Source organism: Eutrigla gurnardus (assembly GCF_963514095.1).
Source record: "Eutrigla gurnardus genome assembly, chromosome: 3".
NCBI classification, from domain to species: domain Eukaryota; kingdom Metazoa; phylum Chordata; class Actinopteri; order Perciformes; family Triglidae; genus Eutrigla; species Eutrigla gurnardus.
Genome location: NC_139917.1, coordinates 27,857,269 through 27,881,458, shown reverse-complemented (window position 1 = coordinate 27,881,458; position 24,190 = coordinate 27,857,269). Strand labels below are relative to the sequence as shown.

The 24,190-nt window shown below is 45.4% G+C and overlaps 1 protein-coding gene across 2 annotated transcripts; it reads left to right on the top strand.

Moving 5' to 3' along the window:
• Positions 1-1,616: 1,616 nt before the first annotated feature.
• Positions 1,617-23,368, top strand: LOC311011109 (protein kinase C beta type). Of its 2 annotated transcripts, none has more exons than XM_084005848.1 (16): positions 1,617-2,077; positions 2,638-2,669; positions 10,011-10,093; positions 11,152-11,263; positions 13,301-13,429; positions 13,852-14,008; positions 14,321-14,455; positions 14,563-14,659; positions 14,761-14,907; positions 15,000-15,173; positions 15,257-15,348; positions 15,510-15,572; positions 15,654-15,792; positions 15,873-16,061; positions 16,539-16,679; positions 21,745-23,368. In XM_084005848.1, the coding sequence occupies exons 1-16, from the start codon at positions 1,914-1,916 to the stop codon at positions 21,895-21,897; spliced, it is 2,007 nt and encodes a 668-aa protein (XP_083861974.1). In that variant the 5' UTR covers positions 1,617-1,913; the 3' UTR covers positions 21,898-23,368. The 2 variants fall into 2 exon arrangements, with proteins under 2 accessions (XP_083861974.1, XP_083861973.1); XM_084005847.1 differs by lacking the exon at positions 21,745-23,368 and adding an exon at positions 17,111-19,684 and having other exon boundaries at positions 1,619-2,077.
• Positions 23,369-24,190: the final 822 nt, after the last annotated feature.

The following is a 24,190-nucleotide window of genomic DNA, read 5'->3' as shown; positions in this document are numbered from 1 at the left end:
CAAATCCTCTACGTGACGTTTGGTTATCAATGACAGACAGGAAGCTGTCATGTGACGGGAATAATGCGAGTTAAAAAGGTGTCCATCGTCTATCACAGCGATCACACAGCCATGATATTGATTCGCTGTTAAATGGAAAAATCACTGGCATGAAAAGACGTTGACACCTTTAATCAATGCTGTGAGTCTAAAAGGCCTCTTCATTTATGTGCAATAACACACACACACACACACACACACACACACACACACACACACACACACTAGAGGATGGGTTTAAGTGTCTTAAAACAATAGTCAGGATATGAAGATTGTAACAGGATTTATTCTCCCTCTTTTATACGATCATCAGTTGAAGCTTCCACTTTTACGAGGAGTAAAATCCACATCCATCCTTCTGTGCACAAATACATTCCACCGTTAATCCAACGTTGATACAAGGCTTCAGCTCTTTCAGCTCCACGACTCACATGGGGATCTTCCAACGTTATGGCCCCCGTTTCTTTTTTTTTGTACAAATCTCCCCCTGAGGTGTGAGCTGTTCATTTAAAGAACCATGTTCTCAGATGTTTGTTATAGCATAAAACTATCTGGTGTTTCACAAAAACAAAACTATACCTGAGAAAAGTGAGAGAAAATGCACATATCGTTATTGTTATACATTAAACACACGATGCAGTGCAGAAAAACCTCAGTTCATATCGTTTGCAACAACTTCCTTCACACGTCTGAAGGATAAATATGAAGCTGCTGGTCTAAGAAAATGGAAACAGCTGTCCGAAGGCACAACAACATCTGGCTGCCAGCAGCTGGACACCTCACATATTATTAATACCCGTTTGTGATTTCTCGTTTCTTCTCTACAAGAGGGTAATGTTGGGGAATGGTAAGGACAGTATACTTCATCACCTCACGCTAAGCTGCTCAATGCAGTATTCAGACATCCTGCAGACTGGAGAACCTGCATATCAGAGTGTGGAACTATCCCTTTAATGCCAGTGAACGATATTTAACCTGGATTATGACACGTGACAATTAAGGACCTGCTTTCTTCAAATGACCAGAACCAATTAACCTTAAGGGCCCTGGTTAGTGTGTGTGTGTGTCCTTTAATCACAGAGCACTGCATGTGTGCAGGTATGCTGTTGACCAGGAATGCTTCATAGGTGTGTAAACAGCTGCGCGCGCACACTCATATCTGTGGTAGTTTTGACAAGGGTGAGAGAGAGAGAGAGAGAGAGAGAGAGGGGGGGAGAGAGAAACAGAGAGACGGAGAGAGAGGGAGGGAGGGAGAGAGAGAGGAGGGAGAGAGAGAGACAGAGAGAGAGAGAGAGAGAGAGAGAGAGGGGGGGGGGGGGGAGAGACAGAGAGACGGAGAAAGAGAGAGAAATAGAGAGAGGGGGGAGAGAGAGAGAGAGAGAAATAGAGAGAGGGGGGGGAGAGAGAGAGAGAGAGAGAGAGAGAGAGAGAGAGAGAGAGGGAGAGGGAGAGAGACACAGAGAGAGGGAGAGAGAGAGAGAGAGAAATAGAGAGAGAAATAGAGAGAGGGGGGGGAGGGAGAGAGAGAGAGAGAGAGAGAGAGGGGAGAGAGAGAGAGAGAGGGAGGGGAGAGAGACACAGAGAGAGAGTTGTAGGCTGAGCAGCACACTGGTGGAACAGGGACGCGGGCGCGCGGTGCGGGGACCCGCCGGAGACAAGCAGCAGCAGTATCAGCGCGAGCCGGACGCAAACCGACAAACAGCGGCTGCACGAGCGACACCGAGGCGGTCCGCCTGGCGGAGAGGAGGAGGAGGAGGAGGAGGAGGAGGAGGCACCCGCACCGCGACTCGTTCTCCCCCTGCCGCCGCCGCCGCCGCCGCATCGCTCCCTTCACCCCGCGTCCCTCCGCGCCGCGCCGCCGCTTCCTCGTTAAGATGGCTGACCCCGGCAGCGACGGAGAGGCACCGGAGAGCGCGCGCGGCTTCGCCCGCCAGGGAGCTCTCCGCCAGAAGAACGTGCACGAGGTGAAGAACCACAAGTTCATCGCGCGCTTCTTCAAGCAGCCGACCTTCTGCAGCCACTGCACGGACTTCATCTGGTGAGTGTGTGTGTGTGTGTGTGTGTGTGTGTGTGTGTGTGTGTATGTATGAGAGAGTGTGCGTGTGTGTGTGTGTGAGAGAGAGAGAGGCGAAAGGACACAGGTGATTCACTTGCTGCTGCGGCTCCGGTCGGCCTCCTTTCACACTGACGGTGTTCCGGCACCGCAGTCTTCATTCATTGTCCAGAAAACACACTGTGACGCGTCATCAGTCCGGTTTGCACGATGCGACAGGGCCTGTCAGTGTGTGTGTGTGTGTGTGTGTGTGTGTGTGTGTGTGTGTGTGTCTGCAGCCGCAGCCGCAGAGCTGCTCGGCGTTTACTGCAGCGACCCCCGACACCCATCTCTGAAACTGGAGGTCTGGTGGAGGAATGCAGCTGGAGACACAGGGCCCACTGTTGCTGCTGCTGCTGCTGCAGCTGTGTGTGTGTGTGTGTGTGTGTGTGTGTGTGTGTGTGTGTGTGTGTGTGTGTGTGTGTGTGTGTGTGTGTGTTTCCACATGTGTGTGTTGTCAGTGTGATTCCTTTTTCCCTAAACCTCACCCTGTCTTCTGTCCACAGGGGCTTTGGGAAGCAGGGATTCCAGTGCCAAGGTAAGAGCAGGCTCATTCACAAATCCCCGCCGTGCTGCTGCATATGGCTGTGTGTGTGTGTGTGTGTGTGTGTGTGGACTGTCTGAAGGAGTGTGTTTGTTGTGTTGGGGGGGGGGCGACCTGTTGGCTCTCTCGTTGACGGCGTTGGCAGGCAGGTGTCAAACTGGGAGCAGGTGCCAACGGTGGTAAACGAGTGAGAAAACGCTGTGAGGAGACGTGAGTGAGACGTAAGAGTAGAAGAGGCTGAAAGCTGAGATGTCTGGAGGAGAAATGAGACCAGGAAGTTAGATCCCCCCCCCCCTAACATCGAGACGTCTGATTGGACGGGTGAAATGGTGGGTCTGCGTGCGGGTGGGTGGTGATTCGTGTCAGCGGGTGGGCGGCTGGTTCTGCAGTGAGGGGTGGGTGTCTTGACACGGACCTCTGCACAAAATGGTTTCACCAGCAGGCAGCAACGTAGTGACACTCCTCACTCACATGCTCACCACAGGAACAGCGGACCTTCTGCCCGTGGTATCACTTCCTCCTCCACGATCCACCTCGGAGACCCGAGTCAACCCATCTGGCTCGGGTCATGTGACCAGCCACGTGACGTTTAGAACCAGAGCTCGTCGACTAGGAGGAGTTGTGCAAAGTTGCGTAATTGCACGATTCTGGTTTTACAGGAAATGCGAAGGGAAAATTGATTTTCACACTGAAGACACAGAAAGGAGGCGTTAAGCTTCCTAGTCAGGACCGATGTGGCAGGTCAAAGGTCAAAGATATCAGAGATTTGGAAAATAAACCGGGATAAACTGCACTTTAATATTATTAAGCTGCACGTTAATATTAATAAGCATTGATCATATCAATTGATGGATTCAGCTGCAGGCAGCAAACTACAATCATTAACTTTAGATAACATGATGGCGGCTCACCTTGTTTGTTGTATTTGTTGTATATATATATACATATATATATATATTCGTATAGAAACGAATTGGCAACTGTTTTGACAATCTTTTCATTGTTTTTTTTTTTAAGCAAACGTGCTTTATAACCTCCTTGAACCCACTTTTGGTTCTAGGGTGTTTTTTTTCTAATGTTACATATTCTAAGAAATTAAATATATTTAATTGAGTAAATGTTTAACATTTTTTGCAGACCTATATTTGGTTAATTTAGAGAAAAATTGGGTTGTGTAATCATTGAAATTCCATTCTAGCGTTATTAGGAAGTTATTTTGTCATTTGATTGTTTTGGAGTTGGGAAAGAGGACACGGGGAAGATGATGTGAAACCGGTTGAATGCTCGTTCCCGATGTTGTCTTCATGTAATTAACTTTAAACGGATCAAACTGAAGTGTGAAGAAAGCGGCTTTAACTTGATCTAAGAAACAGATTTCACGTCTAAAGGTTTCTTCTCGTCGGTGTTTACAGTGCAGCTATAAATAGTGAATGTGCCGTTTAAATATGGGTCAAATGAGTCTTCACCTCAAATACCCAGGAAGACGGTCTGGAGACGTGCAGGTTGAAGAGCAGCTTTTTATTTTAAAATGTACATTATCGTTAACCTAACATCGTTCTCCTGCCACGAGAGTTAAATATACTTATAAAGAAACCTGTTCATCTCAAGTTCTCAGCAAATGTGGATTTACAGAAGACGTTCAGGTCAAAACTTAGACATTTAAGGTTGCAAATACCTGAAATCTAAAAGTCCATCTCAGTGAAGGAGGCCCATTCGGTTTGTTCTAATCCATTTTAGTAGTGTTGGTATGTGAGTGTATTTAGATTTTTGGGGTGTAATTCTGCTATTCGTGCACATTTGAATGGTCTTAGTGACTTTATTACGCCTGATTATGAAAATGAATCAACTGTTTTTGATAAACGGTGTGTGTTTTGCATGGTTTTAGACCTTTGGGTCATTCATGGTACTCTGTAGACCAAAGGACTAACTCACTGGAGCCTCGGATCGTATGAGAAGCCTGTTTCCACGGTCAGAATGTAAAGGTCAGGTTAGTTTGAACATGTCCCGTCAGAAGGCTTTGATTCGGCTTCTTGCAGGTCATAACAGGATAAAACCTTGGAGATTTTGTCTGGAAAGCCTGCGTTTGAGGCTCCATTCAAACGGCGTTTGATTTGGATTCCAGCCTGTGGGTCGAGACTTAATTAACAGTGTTTTAAATAAAGTGTTTTAAAAAAGGTTTGGTCTTTCGGAGCAGCTTTGAATCACCAGAAACCCGTCGTTTGGATTTCTACGCCGGGAATGCAGCGAGTGTATTTTCTTTTCCTCTGTTTCACCCGACACGAGGGAAAAGTGGGAGATTTGTTTGAGTGCTGTGTTTTTAAAGCGAGGAAGAGGAGAAGCGAGGAAGAGGAGGGCTGTAAACACGACGCGCACACAAACCCTGTCTTCTCGGTCGGGAGGAATGTCAGACATGCAGCAGACTTGTTCTGACGTGAACGGCAGGTCGCCTGGTTTCAGGCACCGTTTGTACCAGAGAGGTGTCTTCTGTTGCATTGTGGGAGTGTTTGTTATACTGGTTCTGCAGGTAAATATACGTGCGCTGCCTTTCCTGCCTTTTTATTTTTTTATTGGTGTACACTTTATTGGAGGTAATTTCCTCCCTCAGAGAGATCCAGATGTCTGATGGGAGGTTGAACTTGAGGGTTATGAGGTCATCTTGATTCTCTGTTTGTGTTTTTTTCTGATTTGGAACCACGTTTTCTTTCGTTTAAAAGCAAACATTTAAATGCAGCGAATGATTACAGAACGGTTCTCTTTAGGTGACAAAACGATGCCGAGCGTTGAATCCAGAAACCAGCTGTTGGTATTATGTTTCTGCAAAAGGCCCTTTTTTCACTGCAGACGCTGGAACTGTTTATAGATGAAAACCTCATTATTGATACATCAATCATTGAAAGGATCAATGATGTTTTCAGTGATGGTGCAGAATACCAGAACCAGGACACCGAAGATGAATTAAAAAAAAGCTGCTTGTCCACCTGAACAAAAACTCACCAAAGAAAGAAGATGAGGGTCTTTAAGGGTCATCGTTATTGATTGACACAGGCTGAGGTCGAGGCCTGATCAGTGACTGATCAGCGGTTAAAGAAGTGGCTTTGTCATTGATCGGATGACAGACCGGTCAGTCTAAAGATATTGATTGTGTATAGAAATTGATATGTTTTGTGGTCTGCTCGGCGGGGGAACTCCTTCACGATGAACCTTCAAGTCGGCGGATCTTTCCAGCGTCAGGACGGCCGACTTTATTAGCCTGGAAAACTACACGGAATGTTTTCACCAGGAAATGAACAAATCACAGCTAATTACAAACGGGTTGATGGTCAGAAACAAGCAGTTTAGCTGTTCTTCAATCTGCTAATGATAGTAATTCATTTACAAAAGTGTATTTTTTTTACCTGAATGAGTTATAAAAAGAACTTACCTAATGAATTAATGATAGAAAATAATACATTTACTGGAGTTGTTTCAGCTCTCCCAGTATAAACCAACACACACTGAGCATGTGATTTAAAGTAGCATAGGCATTAATACTCTATGTATTTTTTTTATCTGGAATTCCTTTAAAGTTGGCACAAACGTCCGCCTGAATGCCACGATGAACTGATTTGATTTTGGGAGTCAGAAGCCTCGGTGACCTGTGACCTCGGAGCCGACCCATTCATGTGAACCAGCGGGGTTGAACTGATGAGAGTTTGGTGCTCAAAGGTGAAAGTCCCCGTATCCGCAAAAAAAACAACATGCTTTTTGAGTGCTTAGTCAGAATTCCGTTAGCCGGATTAGTTAAGCCACATATGTAGAAGAGTGTTTTACTGTTTGGGTGTCAAAGTACGGATGTATATGATATATGAATATAAATTGTGACGTTGTTTTGTATACTGGGAACGTCCCACGGCGTTAATGCGTTAAAAAGATCCCACGTGATTTGGACAGCTCTGATTCTCTTCATTGTTTCTTCTTCCATGGAACCGATGGAGACTTTCTGACAGCTCGTCACCTCTGAATTTATCCTGTTGTTGCGTAGCGATCTCGCTGACTCATCATTCCAGCTCAGGGGCTGATGGGAATGTTTTCACTGAATGATTGCGGTCTGAGACGACGTTGGCGTCGGTCTTTCAGAGACCTGTTTGTGGTTTTATTCAGGCTGAGGCCTGAAGGCCGTTTCAAGTCTCCGCTTGTGGTTCGTGGTCGTCATCCAAGATGGAGGAACTTCCTGCTCCCGCTGATGATGTCGTCCTGGCTTTTTTTGTTTGTTTTTTTGGAGCAGCTGATTTGCCGTTATCGCTGTCGGTCAGATAAAACGTGTGTGTGTGTGTGTGTGTGTGTGTGTGTGTGTGTGTGTGTGTGTGTGTGTGTGTGTGTGTGTGTGTGTGTGTGTGTGTGTGTGTGTGTGTGTGTGTGTGTGTGTGTGTGTGTGTGTGTGTGTGTGTGTGTGTGTGTGTGTGTGTGGTGTGTGTGTGTGTGTGTGTGTGTGTGGACTCGACTGAAGGGCTCAGCCTGGTTGCTAGGCAACAGAGCAAAGACCTCCTCGGCAGGTCACTAGGCCTGTCTTTCAGTAGTGTGTGTGTGTGTGCGTGTGCGCGTGCGTGTGTGTGTGACAGAGCAGATTTATGAACACAAAGCTATAAAGTGTGACTGCGGTCCTTCTCTGTGTTTTCTGTTGCTCCAGTTCTGTTTCTGTCTTTTTGACTGCAAACACAGACATGAATCCTCCTCCCCCTCACACTGCCTCAAACCCAGCTGTGCCCCCTTTCCTTCCTGCCCACACACACACACACACACACACACACACACACACACACACACACACACACACACACACACACACACACACACACACACACACACACACGTCTTTCTGTTTGACTTTATTTCTTCGGGACTCTTTTTTTTTCTTCTCTTTCTCTTTGCGTTTCCTTTTTCTTTTTTTAAAACATAACACACCAAAGTCATTTTACGTTCTGGCCGTTTCCATGACAACGGCATTTTTAACGACATGTAAAGTGGTACCAGGATGTTTTAGCGCCATTCAAAGAGTTTTAAGCACATTTTGATGATTATCGGGGTTAATATCTTGAATCACAACTATTTTGGCAGCATAATCTTGACATGAAGTTTTTCATATCGTGTCATGCCAACTTATGGTCTGACTTCACACAGGTAAACACAATTACAGGCATAAAGGGCAATAAGACAATAGAAAAGTAAAAAAAAAAAGAAGAATAAAACCAACCGTAGGTTTAAAACCAGTCAGAGCATGTCGGAAACAAGTAGTGGATCAGAACTTGGTGATCTGGGACTTCCAGATCCTGGGAATCTCCTGCACAGATAAACAACGTGTGTGAACAAGCATGAGCACTCTGTTGCTTCACTGTAGAAAAGCCACGTGCTGCCCGTTGCCACGGCGCCTCATGAAAACGTAACGACAATGTGAATAATTGAGATCAAAGCAGAGCGTATGTCACCCTCTCCCTGTGTGTGTGTGTGTGTGTGTGTGTGTGTGTGTGTGTGTGTGTGTGTGTGTGTGTGTGTGTGTGTGTGTGTGTGTGTGTGTGTGTGTGTGTGTGTGTGTGTGTGTGTGTGTGTGTGTGTGTGTGTGTGTGTGTGTGTGTGTGTGTGTGTGTGTGTGTGTGTGTGTGTGTGTTTTCTTGCTGTGGTTGCAACATGTCTTCACGATGACGTCGATACACTGTATTGACGACTCAGTTCTATTTTCGGGGTCAATCCTGCAAGTCACTGTGGAGCGGATGTGGTTTAGAATCGACTCTGCACCAGATTTGTATGTGAAAACTTAGCTGTGAACCACAAAGACAGAACGCTGCCCTGTTTATCTAAACGGATTCCTGCTGCTGGTCTCCGTCTGCTCGACGTGGCCGATCAAACTGTAACGGGATTGATTGTGCTTTTATTTCCTCCGACGGCGAGAGAGCAGTTTTAAGGTCGTTTTGATGCCGTTCGCCATCTCTCAGGGTTTAACGCTCATCAGGAGTTTCACTTCAAACTCGGCTGCTGAAGCTACAATCATTTAATCACTGATTCATCTGCAGACTTTATCCCCTTTATAATTCATTGTTTCCTCTTTAAACGCTCAGTATTGAAAAAGGGCTTCATGTTGCTTGTTTTGTCAAACCAAGAATGTTTTTACAAACGTATGAAACACAAAAAAGCATGATGAAACATAGTTACTGATTATTTTTTAACAAACTAATTACAGCTGCTTACACACGTGTTAACTGATATATAATCTTATTTATACGTACCAGTAATTACTAGAAACGGCCTCATTCAAGTGATTATTTTTTGATCCAAGAAAGATCTGCAGAAAATGGCAATTTGAATTTTGAAAGCCAGTTAATTATTTGAATCATTTCACTGATTTCAGCTTTTCAAATGTGAATATTTTGCTGCTTTTCCTCAGCAGACTATAAAACGAGCTATTTTATGGCGTCAGCTTGGTTTTTTTGGGGGGAGTTGTAACGGACATTTGTTCGTTGCAGCCGTGTTGAAATTCACAGCGACGGATCAGACCAGCTTGTCCGTCTCTCCTACTCAACTCCTGTCAACGTTTTGGTATCTAATCACATTTTTTTTTTAAATATCTGCGTTTCTCAGCATTCAAAAGTCCGTTCAGTGGGTGAAGCCTGTGAAACGTTCACATTTAAAATGCACACAAATGACATGTCTGTCCCTTTATTTAAAAACAACAATAAAAAGCAACTGTCTGACATGTAGATGATGTTTTCTGTATAAACCCTCATCTAAAATGTTTCACCATTTATTTACAAACAAAAACAACATTTTAACTTCTCACGGTTATTTAAAAATGCTTTACATTTTACAACATCGCTGCCATATTGATACAGAGGTATTTAGTAAAAAATAATGTGATTTTTTGTGACTGCTTCAGTTCCACCGGCCATCCTCATCTTTAAAGTACTTCCCTCCTTAAAAGATGATGCGCTGAGTTCTGTGTGTGTGTTTGTGTGTGTGAGTTCTGTGTGTGTGTGTGTGTGTGTGTGTGTGTGTCACTACGCTAAATGATTTCACACACAGTCACCAGGTGTGTGACGCCCGCCGCCTCTGTGCAGCAGCTTGAGTGTTCTGGCCGCTGCGGTTAATTTAAATCCACGTCAAACTGAAGCAGTAAAACTAAATATAGGCGTCTGACAGCAGGAAGGGAACGATGGGAGCTGAAACCCCAGCAGTCTATTGTGCACTGACTAATACCATGTAATTGACGTATTGATTCACCTCTCTGTTGTTATTGTTTTGCCTTATTTGGAGTTGCAGTTTAACATTTCTTTGTCTCTCTCTCCCCCTCTCTCTCCACTCCACCAGTGTGCTGTTTTGTGGTCCATAAGCGCTGTCATGAATTTGTCACCTTCTCCTGTCCGGGCGCCGACAAAGGACCCGCCTCCGACGTGAGTAAAGCAGCATCACGTTGGATATCTGTTACACTGCTGGCTGGCTGGGGACTGTTTAGCTGTGGAGGGATGTTCATTAATAACCGTAGCATGGGTCAGCACTTTATTTACTGTGTGTGTGTGTGTGTGTGTGTGTGTGTGTGTGTGTGTGTGTGTGTGTGTGTGTGTGTGTGTGTGTGTGTGTGTGTGTCCATGTAGTTCCTGTATTTACTGCTACACACACACACACACACACACACACACACACACACACACACACACACACACACACACACACACGCACGCACGCACGGGTGTCACCTCTTGTCCTGCTGAGCTGTCGGCCCTAAATCACGAGACACGTCAGTAAAGAGAGAATGTGCTGCCTGGCTGCCCCAGGTTAATGAGCCAACACACACACACACACACACACACACACACACACACACACACACACACACACACACACTTGAGTCAGCAGGGATTTTGAAACTGATGTTTATTAATCTCTGGCACCTCTGTTTTTCTTTGTTGTTGTTACATCACTAAAGCTGTTCCATTGTTTCCTGTTTTTAAGCATCCTTCAAGCTCGCTCTCTCTCTCTCTCTCTCTCTCTCTCTCTGATGCTCTAAATGGTGAAAGGTAAAGTAGGAGTGCACGTTTGGCCTCCGGCTGCCGTCGTGGTTTCGGCCGCCCCCCCTTAGTGAGTCAGAGTCCTGATCCCGATCCTCAACACCTTTTCAGCCTCATCACTTCGAGCTGAACGGGAGCAAATCCCTGCAGCCAGCCTCCAAAATGTCACGAAAAACCTTCCCAGGAGGATTATCGTTTGTTCTTTTCATTATTGTTACAGTATCATCATCATAATCACGAGTACGATGCTCAGCACTATCTTTACATATAGCGCATGTCAACCGGTGCAAATGAAACTCTTCTACACCTAACAGGACGAATGAGAAGAACTGAGCATGCAGACGCAGGACCCGACTGAAAGTACTTCTCTGAGTACTTCTCTGAGTACTTCTCTGAGTACTTTGCATATAGTTGAATGAAGTTCTGTGTTTGTGTCTCTGCAGGATCCTCGGAGTAAACACAAGTTTAAGGTCCACACCTACTCCAGCCCGACCTTCTGTGACCACTGTGGCTCTCTGCTGTACGGCCTGCTCCACCAGGGCATGAAGTGTGACCGTACGTACACGTGTGTGTGTGTGTGTGCTTATGAAATAATATGTCTATGAAGTACATCCTGACAGAAATAAATGAATAGTAGGGATGCACCAATGCCACTTTTTTCAAATACCAAGTACTGATATGAGTACTTAATAATAATAATAATAATAATAATAATAATAAAACTTTATTTGTATAGCACCTTTCATACACAGAATGCAGCTCAAAGTGCTTTACATTTTAAAACATCTAACACAACCAGGGACATTTCACACAATAACAAAGGAGAGAACACCAGGAGCATACAGACACCCAACCTCAGCCCAGTCCGCCCAAGAATGACCCAGCCCATCCTCCGTTACTAAACGCTCTCATATATAGGGATGTTCTCAGGTCTTCTTTAAAGATATCCACTGAGCTCGCCTGCTTCATGTACAGAGGTAGGGTGTTCCACAGCTTTGGTGCATGATGGGTAAAGGCAGCCTCTCCGCTTTGCTTGTGGAGCAACCGTTTCAGTTTTTACAATCCATTTTGAAAAAGTGTTTCAACAGATTATCAACAATTAATACCTAAACGGCCTGGAGAACCTGCAAACCTCTGCAGCGCCTCCACCTGGCCAACAGACAAAGTGCCATTGGTCAGAAATCAAAGAAACGCTGCTTGAACTTTAATTTTCTTCATTCCAAATCAACCTGTTTTACTTAATGGCGTTAACAATCTGCTCAAACCTTTCAATGAAAAACACATTCTCCGAGGTAACATTGATAACTCACCGTGATTGACCTGCTCATGAGTCATAATGACAGTTATATTATATGACTTCTCATAAGCTTCTCATAAAGGTGAGTGAGTAGATTTCTCCTTCCCTGTTATGTCATATTTACGGCTCACTGCTCGCCTGTTGTTGGCAATAAAGACACAAACAGGAAGTGAGCTACATCTCTGCAATGCAGTGTCCCGCCATCACCGACATGATTTAGTGGACCGGCAGTTCCTCGTAGTTAACCTGCGACGCTGGACTAGAACTTGTGTGTTTCTTTCAAATGTTGTATTTTTTTTTCCAAATGCACACAGACGTGTTTCTGAAATCAATCTGCTGTGGCTAAATGATTACCTTTCTTGATATAGGTCTGTTTTCTTGTGAGATATTTGAATGTAAACGTCCCTGATTGGGGATGAACTCATGCTTTTGGCTGAAGTCCAACATGGGGAAACAAAAATGGAGGCGCGACTCTTGATGGCTGACTGTGAAGCATCGCCTCTCCCAACTTTCTGCCTGTCGGACATAAAATATTGTCTCTTAATTTATATATTTTAGACTTGCTAGCATGATGAGATGCGTTGTTCTGCCACATCAGACATGTTTTTTATCCCTCTATGAGGTTTTAAAGGCTGTGAGGCTGAGTGGAGCCAGATAGAAATGTGAAAGTTGCATACATGTAATACATTAATGACGTGTTTCTCTGTCCGATGGAGATATAAGAACAACAAGTTATCATAAGAAATGTCAATATCACGAGACGGAAAACGCCCCACAGATTCCCCTTCTCCTCCTCTGCACCGCCTCCAGTGAGGGAGGTGAAACATCAGAGCAGTCTGACATCTGGTGGACAGAATGAAACATGACATGCTCACCATTACAAAATACTTTATATATAAAATCTCTTTTATTTTGTTTGCCTGTGTAGCTCAACTCTATGCAAATGAATCAAATAACGTATTGAGTTGCATTATGGGAAGTGTAGGATCAGGTATTAGGTATCGATATACGGGACGATATGAACATTTTATATCACGATTATCACTTCTCACCCAATATCTCCCTAAGAAACAAATATTTGTATTTCATCACAAACGGGACACGCTCAAAATCAAATAGTCATAAATCCTGAGACACGATCAAATCCTACATTGTCCCATAACTCCCTGACACAAAATCAGGGTTGAGGATGTCATATTATTATGTTTTTGATTTTTGGGGCTGTAGAAATATAATTGCGCTGTAATGTGTGTGTGTGTGTGTGTGTGTGTGTGTGTGTGTGTGTGTGTATTCAGACTGTATGATGAACATCCACAAGCGCTGTGTGGCCAACGTGCCGAGCCTGTGTGGGACCGACCACACCGAGAGGAGAGGACGCATCCAGATCTCTGCCCAGATCACTAACGACACTCTGACCGTCACCAGTGAGTGCACACACACACACACACACACACACACACACACACACACACACACACACACACACACACACACACACACAGGGAGAGAGAGAGAGAGAGAGTGCCTCTCAAAGCTCTATCAGCCTTGGACTTAAAACTGGAAAGTCCATTAGTCAATCAATGAATCGATCAATGATCCAACGATTGACCCACTTTTCCACTGGAACATCAGTGTCTGTGTGCCAGCTCTCTCTCTCTGTCTCTCTGTCTCTCTCTCTCTCTCTGTTGATTGATTATGGAACAGAAACTAAACTGTCGTTAAGTGTTATTTAGGGCAGGACTCACACCAACACCTACAGGTTCACATCCTGCTGCCGTCTGGAAAACTGTCTAAAAGTATGTGTCACCACGATTTCATCTTCTTCTCAAACTCCCTCCATTTGCAGTCAAAGAGGCTCGCAACCTGGTGCCCATGGACCCCAACGGCCTCTCGGACCCCTACGTCAAGCTCAAGCTGATCCCAGACCCCAAGAGTGAGAGCAAACAGAAGACGAAGACCATCAAATGCTGCCTCAACCCCACCTGGAATGAGACCTTCGTTTTGTGAGTCACACACCAGTTTGGAGGTTTCCACAAACTTCTTTCTGAATGTGTTCTTGTTTGGTTTGAAGTTCCCGTTTTGAAGTCGGGTTTAAAGCACAAAGCTGCACGGAGCTGGGCGACCCTGTCCCCGTTCTAGCTCGTTGTTATTCCAGCTGTTCTGGTTGCTGTGTGCCTGCTAGGAAAGGCACCGTCACTGTCTGAGGTGTTTACCCGTTCAGCAAGGTGGCTTTGAAACCAAACGGTGAGCTTCTACCTATTTTTAGAACACCCTTCATCTGACTGCCCTCTTTTCTTTTTTGTCTCGTTTCTAAGCAACCTCAAAGAAACCGACAAGGACCGCCGTCTGTCAGTGGAGGTCTGGGACTGGGATTTGACCAGCAGGAACGACTTCATGGGATCCCTGTCCTTTGGGATCTCAGAGCTGCAGAAACAAGGGGTAGATGGATGGTAAGGTGTAGGCAGATATAAAACATGCAGAGGGGGGAAGGGAGTATGGAAGGGCTTTACTTTCACAGTGTGGTGATAATCCTGGATGGTTTTATGTGGGGCTTTAGGTTTAAGATGCTGTCCCAGGAGGAAGGAGAGTACTTTAATGTTCCCGTCCAGCCTGATGGAGAGGACGGGAACGAGGAGCTACGACAAAAGTTTGAGGTGAGTCATGCAGTAATGGAGACGCCTGAAGGTTTTGATTTGTGCTCATCCCTTCCTCCCTCTCAGTCTGGTTCGTTTCCTGTCATTCCTTCTCTCTCCAGAGGGCGAGGGTGGGCCCGGGGAAGCCCACAGACTCCTCCTCCTCCTCCTCCTCGGTGTGCAAATACGACAGCAACGGCAATCAGGACCGGGTCAAGCTCTCGGACTTTAACTTCATCATGGTTTTGGGCAAGGGCAGCTTCGGCAAGGTGATGCAAAATGTGTTTTTTTTTTTTTTTTATGATGGAGAAGTAGCCAGTGGCTGGAATACCAAATGAGATCACTGTGACACCCGTATCAGGTGATGCTGGCTGAGAGGAAGGGCACGGACGAGTTGTACGCCGTCAAAATCCTGAAGAAGGACGTGGTGATCCAGGACGACGACGTGGAGTGCACCATGATCGAGAAGAGAGTCCTCGCTCTGGCTGGGAAACCGCCCTTCCTCACTCAGCTGCACTCCTGCTTCCAAACCATGGTACGGATACGCTCACGGACGAACAAAGATGGACGCTGCAGAAACACCACTCACTTCTTCTCCTCTTCCTCTTCGTCTTCTAGGACCGACTGTACTTTGTCATGGAGTACATTAATGGAGGAGACCTTATGTACCAGATCCAACAGGTCGGCAAGTTCAAGGAGCCTCATGCTGTGTGAGTATGCACACACACACACACACACACACACACACACACACATTGTCCAATATTGTCCAATATTGATATCTTAAAAGTGAAAAGGTTATCTTTGAAATATATATTTATCAGATCTAAACAGAGAATATGGTTATAAACGGTGTTTGTCTGTGTCGTAGGTTCTATGCTGCAGAGATTGCCATCGGACTCTTCTTCCTTCACTCCAAAGGCATCGTGTATCGGTGAGCAGTTTGTGAACCAGCTCGGGTCTGCATGTGCAGTTAACATCATTAATAATACGTGTGTGTGTGTGTGTGTGTCAGAGACCTGAAGCTGGACAACGTGATGCTGGACGCTGAAGGCCACATAAAGATAGCCGACTTCGGCATGTGCAAAGAGAACATGTGTGATGGAATCACCACGAAGACGTTCTGTGGAACTCCAGACTACATCGCCCCAGAGGTGTGTTCACATGCTTCGACGTCGTTTATTCCCTCTAAGCTCCACAATAAGACTCACCGCTCCACCATCGTGTCTCGTAGATCATCGCGTATCAGCCTTATGGCAAGTCTGTGGACTGGTGGGCCTTCGGAGTCCTTCTCTATGAAATGCTTGCAGGCCAGCCTCCTTTTGACGGGGAGGATGAAGACGAGCTGTTCCAGTCCATCATGGAGCATCACGTCTCTTACCCTAAATCCATGTCCAAAGAAGCTGTTGCTATATGCAAGGGGGTGAGGGGAGCATCCAACACACACACACACACACACACACACACACACACACACACACACTCACCTCATCATATCCTCTCTGTACAGTTTAGAGTGAAAGTCTACACCAGAGTGGATAAACATATGTACAAGCATGATGTCTGTTTCTATAGCAACGGATGTTCGGATTTACTTCGGCAGCCAGGATGGCAAAAATAAGCATTTTTGAGCATTAAAGCAACCAGAAATATGAAGTATGCACCAGAAAAATAGCATAATAGGCACTTTAAATGCTAAATACATTCATTGGAAATGTTGTGATGCCAGTAAAAAGATACATAGTTTATGTTAATAACTAGATTAAGTTTATTGTTCAGTCCTAACAGAGGCTGGTTCTTTCCCCTGATCCCTGTAACGTTTCGTACACACACACACACACACACACACACACACACACACACACTCTGCTCACCTCGTATGTGTGTGTGTGACGTCCAGCTGATGACCAAGCACCCAGGGAAGCGTCTGGGCTGCGGTCCGGAGGGGGAGAGAGACATCAAGGAGCACGCCTTCTTCCGCTACATAGACTGGGAAAAACTGGAGAATAAAGAGGTCCAGCCGCCGTTCAAACCTAAATCTGTGAGTATCCTTCACACACACACACACACACACACACACACACACACACACACACACACACACACACACACACACACACACAGTACATCACCTGAACAGTCACTGATTGGCTTAGAGATGAGTGAAGGGGAGAAGTGAAGTCCTTAGTGGAGGTAAGTCCCTCATCCCTCAAACCCAACCATCGCCCACCATTGGTCACTCGCTGAGATCTGTGAGTGCAGTCACCAATGATGAAGCTGACATGCGGACCAATGGAAATCCACGGTTTCGGCTGTGAGGGATTTGATTGGTTGATGCCATGTTTGAGTTTTCTCTTTTTTCTCTTTGTCGTTGTCCTTTTTTTCCTCACATCTTCTCATCAAACCCACTCCATCCTCCCCCCTCCTCCCCCGTCCTCCCCCATCTCTCTCTCTCTCTCCTCTCCATGGCAGTGTGGGCGTGATGCAGAGAACTTTGATCGCTTTTTCACGCGCCACCCCCCCGAGCTGACCCCCCCAGATCAGGAGCTTATAGCCAACCTGGACCAGGACGAATTCCAAGACTTCTCATTTGTTAACCCTGAGTACCCTCACACAACTCACTGACCCTGTAACCCCCCCACCCCACCCCAAACACACACACACCTGAAACATACATTTAAAACTACAGAACCATGATGTCATATCCAGGCTGCCCAGCAGGGGGAGCGTTAAAGGAATCATTTTGGGAAGTGCACCTTTTTTTTTTTTTGGGATGAGAAAATCGGTATCAACTCATGTCTGTGCATAAAGGTAGATGCTCGAGGAGGAGGTGACTAGCCTAGCTTAGCTTAGCTTAGCATTAAGAATGAAAAATGCCTAGCCTTGGCTAATTTCTCTCCAAACAAAAAAAAAATGCCTATGAGGACCTCTAACGCTAATCACGTCACACCAAAACACAGTTATTTTTACTTATTTCTCTTTGTGTATGGCTTAAACAGGCTGCCCCCCCCCCATGCGGCATCGTCTTTATGCTAAGCTAAGCTAAACACCCCCTGGCTCCAGCTCAGTGTCTGATGTTAAGACAGAAGCTGTAAGAGGGGTTTCACTCGTCTCATCTCACTTCCTGAAAAGAAATCCACTAAACGTGTTTCCCCAGAAACCTCTGAATCCCAGCCCGATGGAAACGTAGGCCGGTGCTCGAACGCTAACAACCAGGAGAATAAACGGATATCCGCGTGTTGCCAGTCGGAGACTAGACTTGTTTACACTTTACTGTGATCAGCACATCATGTGACACTCGCTGCTACAATATCAGCTCTACTCGCTCTACTTCTATCTTTAGTGCAGAAATGTTGCTCTTGAACGCAGCCCGGCTGCTCACACCAGCAGGTTCATGTCGGGGTCCGACCTCGGGGTCCGACCTCAGGGGCCGACCTTACCTCGGGGCCTGACCTCGGGGTCCGACCTCGGGGTCTGACCTCAGGGGACGACCTTACCTCGGGGTCTGACCTCAGGGTCCGACCTCGGGGTCCAACCTCGGGGTCTGATCTCAGGGTCCGACCTCAGGGGCCAACCTTACCTCGGGGCCTGACCTCGGGGTCCGACCTCGGGGTCCGACCTCGGGGTCTGACCTCAGGGGCCGACCTTACCTCGGGGCCTGACCTCGGGGTCCGACCTCGGGGTCCGACCTCGGGGTCTGACCTCAGGGGACGACCTTACCTCGGGGTCTGACCTCAGGGTCCGACCTCGGGGTCCAACCTCGGGGTCTGATCTCAGGGTCCGACCTCGGGGTCTGACCTCGGGGTCTGACCTCGGGGTCTTACCTCGGGGTCCGACCTCGGGGTCCGACCTCGGGGTCTGACCTTGGGGGACAACCTTACCTTGGGGTCTGACCTCACGGTCAGACCTCGGGGTCCAACCTCGGGGTCTGATCTCAGGGTCCGACCTCGGGGTCTGACCTCGGGGTCTGACCTCGGGGTCTTACCTTACCTCAGGGTTTGACCTCAGGGTCCGACCTCTGGGTCCGACCTTACCTCTGGGTCCGACCTTACCTCGGGGTCTGACCTCGGGGTCTGACCTCAGGGTTTGACCTCGGGGTCTGACCTCGGGGTCCGACCTCGGGGTGGGCCGACCTGGCCCCGACCTGGACCTGCTCCGTGTCACCCTCCCTCTGACTGCGTATTGACGACCTATCAGTAGTATTGATGCATGTCCCTATGATCACGTCGATGGTGATACTCATACAATGTAAGTGAAAACTGCTTTGTTCTGATTGTTTGAGTACCGATCGGTTTCCTAACGTCGACTTTATTTTGTCTGTCGGACCAAATACTATACTTCTAAACTTTCTGTTCAGTCAGTGTTGTGGTGAGCTTAAAAACGTTTGCTGATTTCATTTTTTAACGGGAGGATACAAGTCTTTCTACATGCAGCTGGAAGTCTTTTCTCCTGATTCCTCCACTTCAATCACATATCTCTAGCTCGTAATCAGCGACGTATCACGAGTCTCGTGAAGATGTCCAAAAGTGCCAAAACAGGGTTCAAAATCACGACCCTTCGTCCACAGCTGTGACGACGGGCAACCGTCTTGTGCCATTTTTGCAGTACATGTACAATTATTAGAATATGCATCATAGCTCATCTGTTCTCCAAACAATACAATCCCCTCGGAGAGCCATTTGAATGAAGACGTGCGTTCCATTGTGAGGCAGGTTGTGTTATCTCTGTGTAACCGTGTACCGATGCAGGGTCGGAACAAATGTGTCAAATCTTCTTCTTTGAGCTCGTATCAAAAAAAAAAAAAAGGAGGAGGGGAGGGGGAAAGTGTCACAGATGCTCTCTCGCTGATAAAGACGACCTGTGAGGAGGAAAAAGTGAGCGTTCATTTTGATGATCAAGAGAGATAAATGAATAAATGTATATGCATATATTTCTAGTTGTATATCAGAGAGACATGTGCTGGATGAGAGAGATGCTTCTGTGGATTGTGTAATTGTCCTGTATGACTGGAAACTGATAATATACTCACTGGTGCCTACCAGACTACTCCTGCCGTGTCTGCCTTGTTACTGCTGTTGCACCGGGATGAACCCGCGTTTCTTTGCTTTCTGGCCGGCGGTTCGGTTCGGAGATCAGTTCAGCATTTCTACATTTGTCATTTTATTAACTTAAGCGATGATTGAGCGCAGAAAACGCTACGCTCCAGCTCCCATGAACATTTAGCAGCGTTGGAACTCCCTCCATCGTAACGATAAAAGTTTTCTACTTCATGTTTATCTGTGATCTCTACGGCGTTCACTCGGCCGTTACTGCAGACACGTCTGAACACACTCGCCTCAACGCTTCCGATGATGAGCTTTAGGGCTTATGGGAAATGGTGTTTGAACACACTGCGGTTATCTAAACCTATGACCTATAACACAGTGTGACATAGCTGTAATCATATTAAATAATATTTTTTATCAAACACATGAACAACTCCTTACAGTTTATTAACTGTTAATAAACATACAAACGGTTTAAAACTCAACGTGTTGAGCATTTGTTCTATACAACCGTGTTAAAATGTTCATTAAATGTATATCCACCAGTTATGGATGCTTCACATGCTTCAAAGTTAGATAAACTATAGAGTTATCAACCGTTTGCTAATTGCTCTATATTGCTTATTTTAAAAAAAGGGTTAAAATACAATGCCATTCAGTAAAAAAAAAACACACTGCAGAGATAAAAATCCACATCGCCTCATGCACAAAAATAATCCGCTGAATTAGTGGTGCGTTCGAGGTCCAGTGGTAGAGGTGGGAAAGTTTCCAGGCCCTCCTCATTTCAGCTGGAAGCCCTGTGATGAGACAAAAAGGAGGAGGTAGGACACTAATGCTTTGTGTGTGACGTGAAGTGTGTGTGTGTGTGTGTGTGTGTGTGTCGCTCCTTCACCCCCCCGTGTGAAATCCTTTCCGGTTGTGGTTTGGTCTGCGCTGGTCTGTTTGCTGGATTCTTGTCTGTTTTCTCCGGTTTCCTCTCTGGCTTTGGAAGTTTGTCTTGGATCTTTCTGCGTTTGTGCTGTTGAAATGTTCTTGGTGGTTCTTCATCTTTTGACTGTGTTTCTGGGTTCTGTGGGCAGGATGTGTCATCATCAGTGGTGTGTTTTTCGGAGTCAGACTCCACCATGTACAGACGATCAGACGAGACCGTACTGAGATTCAGCAAAACCACAATACAGACGACTTTTCAAGGCTGGAGCCTTAACTGAGCTCACGGACCAGATTCCTCCCATCCTCACATATTTACTATGTGGAAGTTTTACTTAACCAGTTACACCCATTTGGTTTCAAAGACTTGTAAAAAAAAAAAAAAAAAAAAAGTATTTCATCTCCACCACAGGGTCCACTTACAGTCTTCACATATAACTGACGAACCAAAAAAACGATCAACTAAAAGCAGAAGGATATTATGCAAGACTGTATTACACAATTTTTCCAAGTTGTGAAACATTGGCACATTTTTTCTCGCTGTAATCGTCACTACTGTTTATATTGGCCATTAAAAGTTCCCTTGATAATTAACTTTCAGTGGAATTAATGGGGGACACACAGATGCTCAGTCCTTCTGTGCAGAAATCTGTTCGTTGAAACTAACGGGGGAATCCAGCAGTCGTAGTTGGACAAAAATGCTTTTGACTATTTTACCATCAAATAACATTAAATCCTCTGTTGATGGAAGCGTGTTATGGGAGGGCTTTGGTCCCGCGAAAAGACAAAATACATTATTTTATATTAATAATATTTGAATGTTTTTAAATGTGCATTTTAAAAGGCATTCGAGGCAAACAAATTATTTTTGTAAATGTTTACAGATTTCAAACTGCTTTATGACAGATAATGAATTCGACTTGACCAGACTTTGCATTGACTTTGTCCCGCCTCTGCAGATTTCTGTCTTTCTGTGTGCTGAGCCTAAACCCCGCCTCCTCCTTCACCCTCCATCTCTGTGCTTCTATGGGAACGTTGCTCTCTTTGCTTTTTTTTTTTTTTTTTAAACGCTGCACAAATTCACCCCAACTTCATTTTTCTAACTCGTTCTCTCTCTCTCTCTCTCTCTGGCAGAAATCTCGCCGTGACGTGGGCAACTTTGACAAGGAGTTCACCAAGATGGCGGTGGAGCTGACGCCCACAGACAAGCTCTTTATTATGAATCTGGACCAGAACGAGTTCCAAGGCTTCTCCTACACCAACCCCGAGTTCATCATACAGGTGTGAGGACTTCCTGTTGGAACGCAGCCCGCGAACAAAGACTTTTACTTTACTCCCAACCTGTACAGCCCCAGTTACAGGACTCATCCCGCCAATCATCAGAAAACATCTCACACACACACACCGGCAACCAAACCGGACCCCGACGGTGACCCCGAGGTGGTCACGCTGGGACCGCACTGACCAGTTACCTGGCATGTGTAGTAGTCCAGCAGCTGGTGGTGAGCAGGTCGATACACAGTCATAGTGAATGTGTAGCCGTGTGTATGTGCTCTCATCGACCAACAGCAGTGTGCGTTTGTTTACTTGATTCTCTTTGGCCTGTAAAAGTCGCATCATGAACATTCCATGATCAATATGTCATGTGTGCACACACACACACACACACACACGTCTGCAGGCTGCGGTGTGGTTGTTGGCTAAAGATTTATAACCTCATGTCTAAGTTAGTCCTGAACTTAGTCTTAAGCACGTCTCGTCTTCCGAATTGATGCAAAAAACGGAGAATTCCCTCCCAAACGCCTGTTTGGCAGCGATATTTAAAAAATGTCTCTGTCTTTTGCTCTTGCTTGAGCGCTCTCTGTCTCTCTGTCTCTCTCTCTCTCTCTGTCTCTCTCTCTCTCTCTCTCTCTCTCTCTCTATGCCACTCTCCCAGTGGGTTAGTGCTGTGTAGGCCTATACAGTCGTTGTGGTGCAGCTCCTCTATGCATGCCATATTTGTTGGTACAGTAGTTCCCTTAAGATATGCGTTTGACATCACGGAGTCGGACTCCTCTGGTGTCTTTATCAAGTTATTGATGCAAGTCGGTTTTGAAATATCCATGCTCAAATCTAAGTTTCCACTCCGAATGCTGTGTCTCGAATAATGTCGAAATATGCTAAAGAGTTTGCTTTACAATGCAAAGTTAAAACACCGTTTTGCCATCGTTGATGAGAAAATATGATATTCTGTGAGATGAATATATATATATAAATATATATATATATATATATATATATAGTAGATGTAATAATTCTGTATGACTTGTATGACTTCAGTGTATGTGTAAATAGGAATGGGATCTAGAGTTAGAAGTGTTTTTCATGTTATAACACACTTCTATCCGTCTCTTAAACAGTTAGCCTTCACTTTTTACTTTGTTTCCCCCTTCTTTTTTTTTTTTTTACATCTCCCCTTCTCCTCCTCCTCGTACCCTGGTCCCAACTCGCATTCACATCGGGAATACTTCAGGAGGAAAAGAACTGGGAAATGAGATGAGAAAGACATGAGGGAGAGGAGGAAAGAGGAGAATAAAGTGTTTTACTATGCAAAAGGACGGAGAAGGAGGGGATGAGGAGAATAGGGCAACTTTTATAAAGCAACCTGATGAAATTGTAACGGGATACAGTCTACGTGTTGCATGCGCCGTCTTTTCCTGCGCGTGAGAGACACTTACAGTATGAAACCTACATTAAAGTGAATAATCGTGAGACCATTTCAGTAACTCTGGCTCTTGTATTTTTACTTGGTTGAACACAACTTACACACGACTGCAGGAACAGTTTTCATTGAAGCGCAGCTGGTTTTGGGTCTGGGTCTGGGTCTGGTCCGTAGTGGGCTGGTTGCTGCCGGAGGCCATTCTGGAGTCTGAGCTGAAGGAGTTTCTGGTGAACCTGCATGACTTTGTCTGATCCTCACAGTTACTTTTAAGAAAATAAAGTGTTCAAAGTATTCAGAAAGTGTTTCTAATATCTTATCAACTTCATTTATTTGTTCGGAGGAGAAAAATATTAGAAAAGATGTCCAAAGCTTAAAATGTACAAGAGTAAAGTGACTTCAGGTAGTGGTACTCATGGCTGTTAACACACAATTTAGCTGTTTTTATGTACCGCTAATTATTTTAACTTAATCACACATGATACAGTAAAGTATGTTATTTATTCAGCTTATTAATAATAATATAAGGTTAAAAGCTCATTGTTGACATTGGTAGTTTGAATGTTCTTCTCATTCGTTTTTTAATATTCAGTGCAAGGACAGTAAAGGTGATTTATTTGGGTTAAATTAGTAATGCAGCAAGTTATGTGGCTTTTTAATATATTCTACCAACGTTACTGTGGACAGAATTTACCCAAAAATCATTTGTCATGTATATAAAATAAGAAAGTAAAGTTTATATTTCTAGAAACAACAAAAACAACAAACATCTACATGATAATTCCCATTCTGAGCACTGTGTCGCTGTCCATGGTGCTGAACTGAACTCATTCGAGCTACAGGTTTGACCATAATGCCCAGTGACAGGAACACACACACACA

Bases quoted from the DNA above. Each gene is read 5' to 3' on its own strand.
- LOC311011109 (XM_084005848.1), top strand. From the start codon at position 1,914: ATGGCTGACCCCGGCAGCGACGGAGAGGCACCGGAGAGCGCGCGCGGC. The intron at 13,430-13,851 runs GTGAGTGCACAC...CTCCATTTGCAG, and splicing joins CGACACTCTGACCGTCACCA to TCAAAGAGGCTCGCAACCTG. The intron at 14,009-14,320 runs GTGAGTCACACA...CTCGTTTCTAAG, and splicing joins TGGAATGAGACCTTCGTTTT to CAACCTCAAAGAAACCGACA.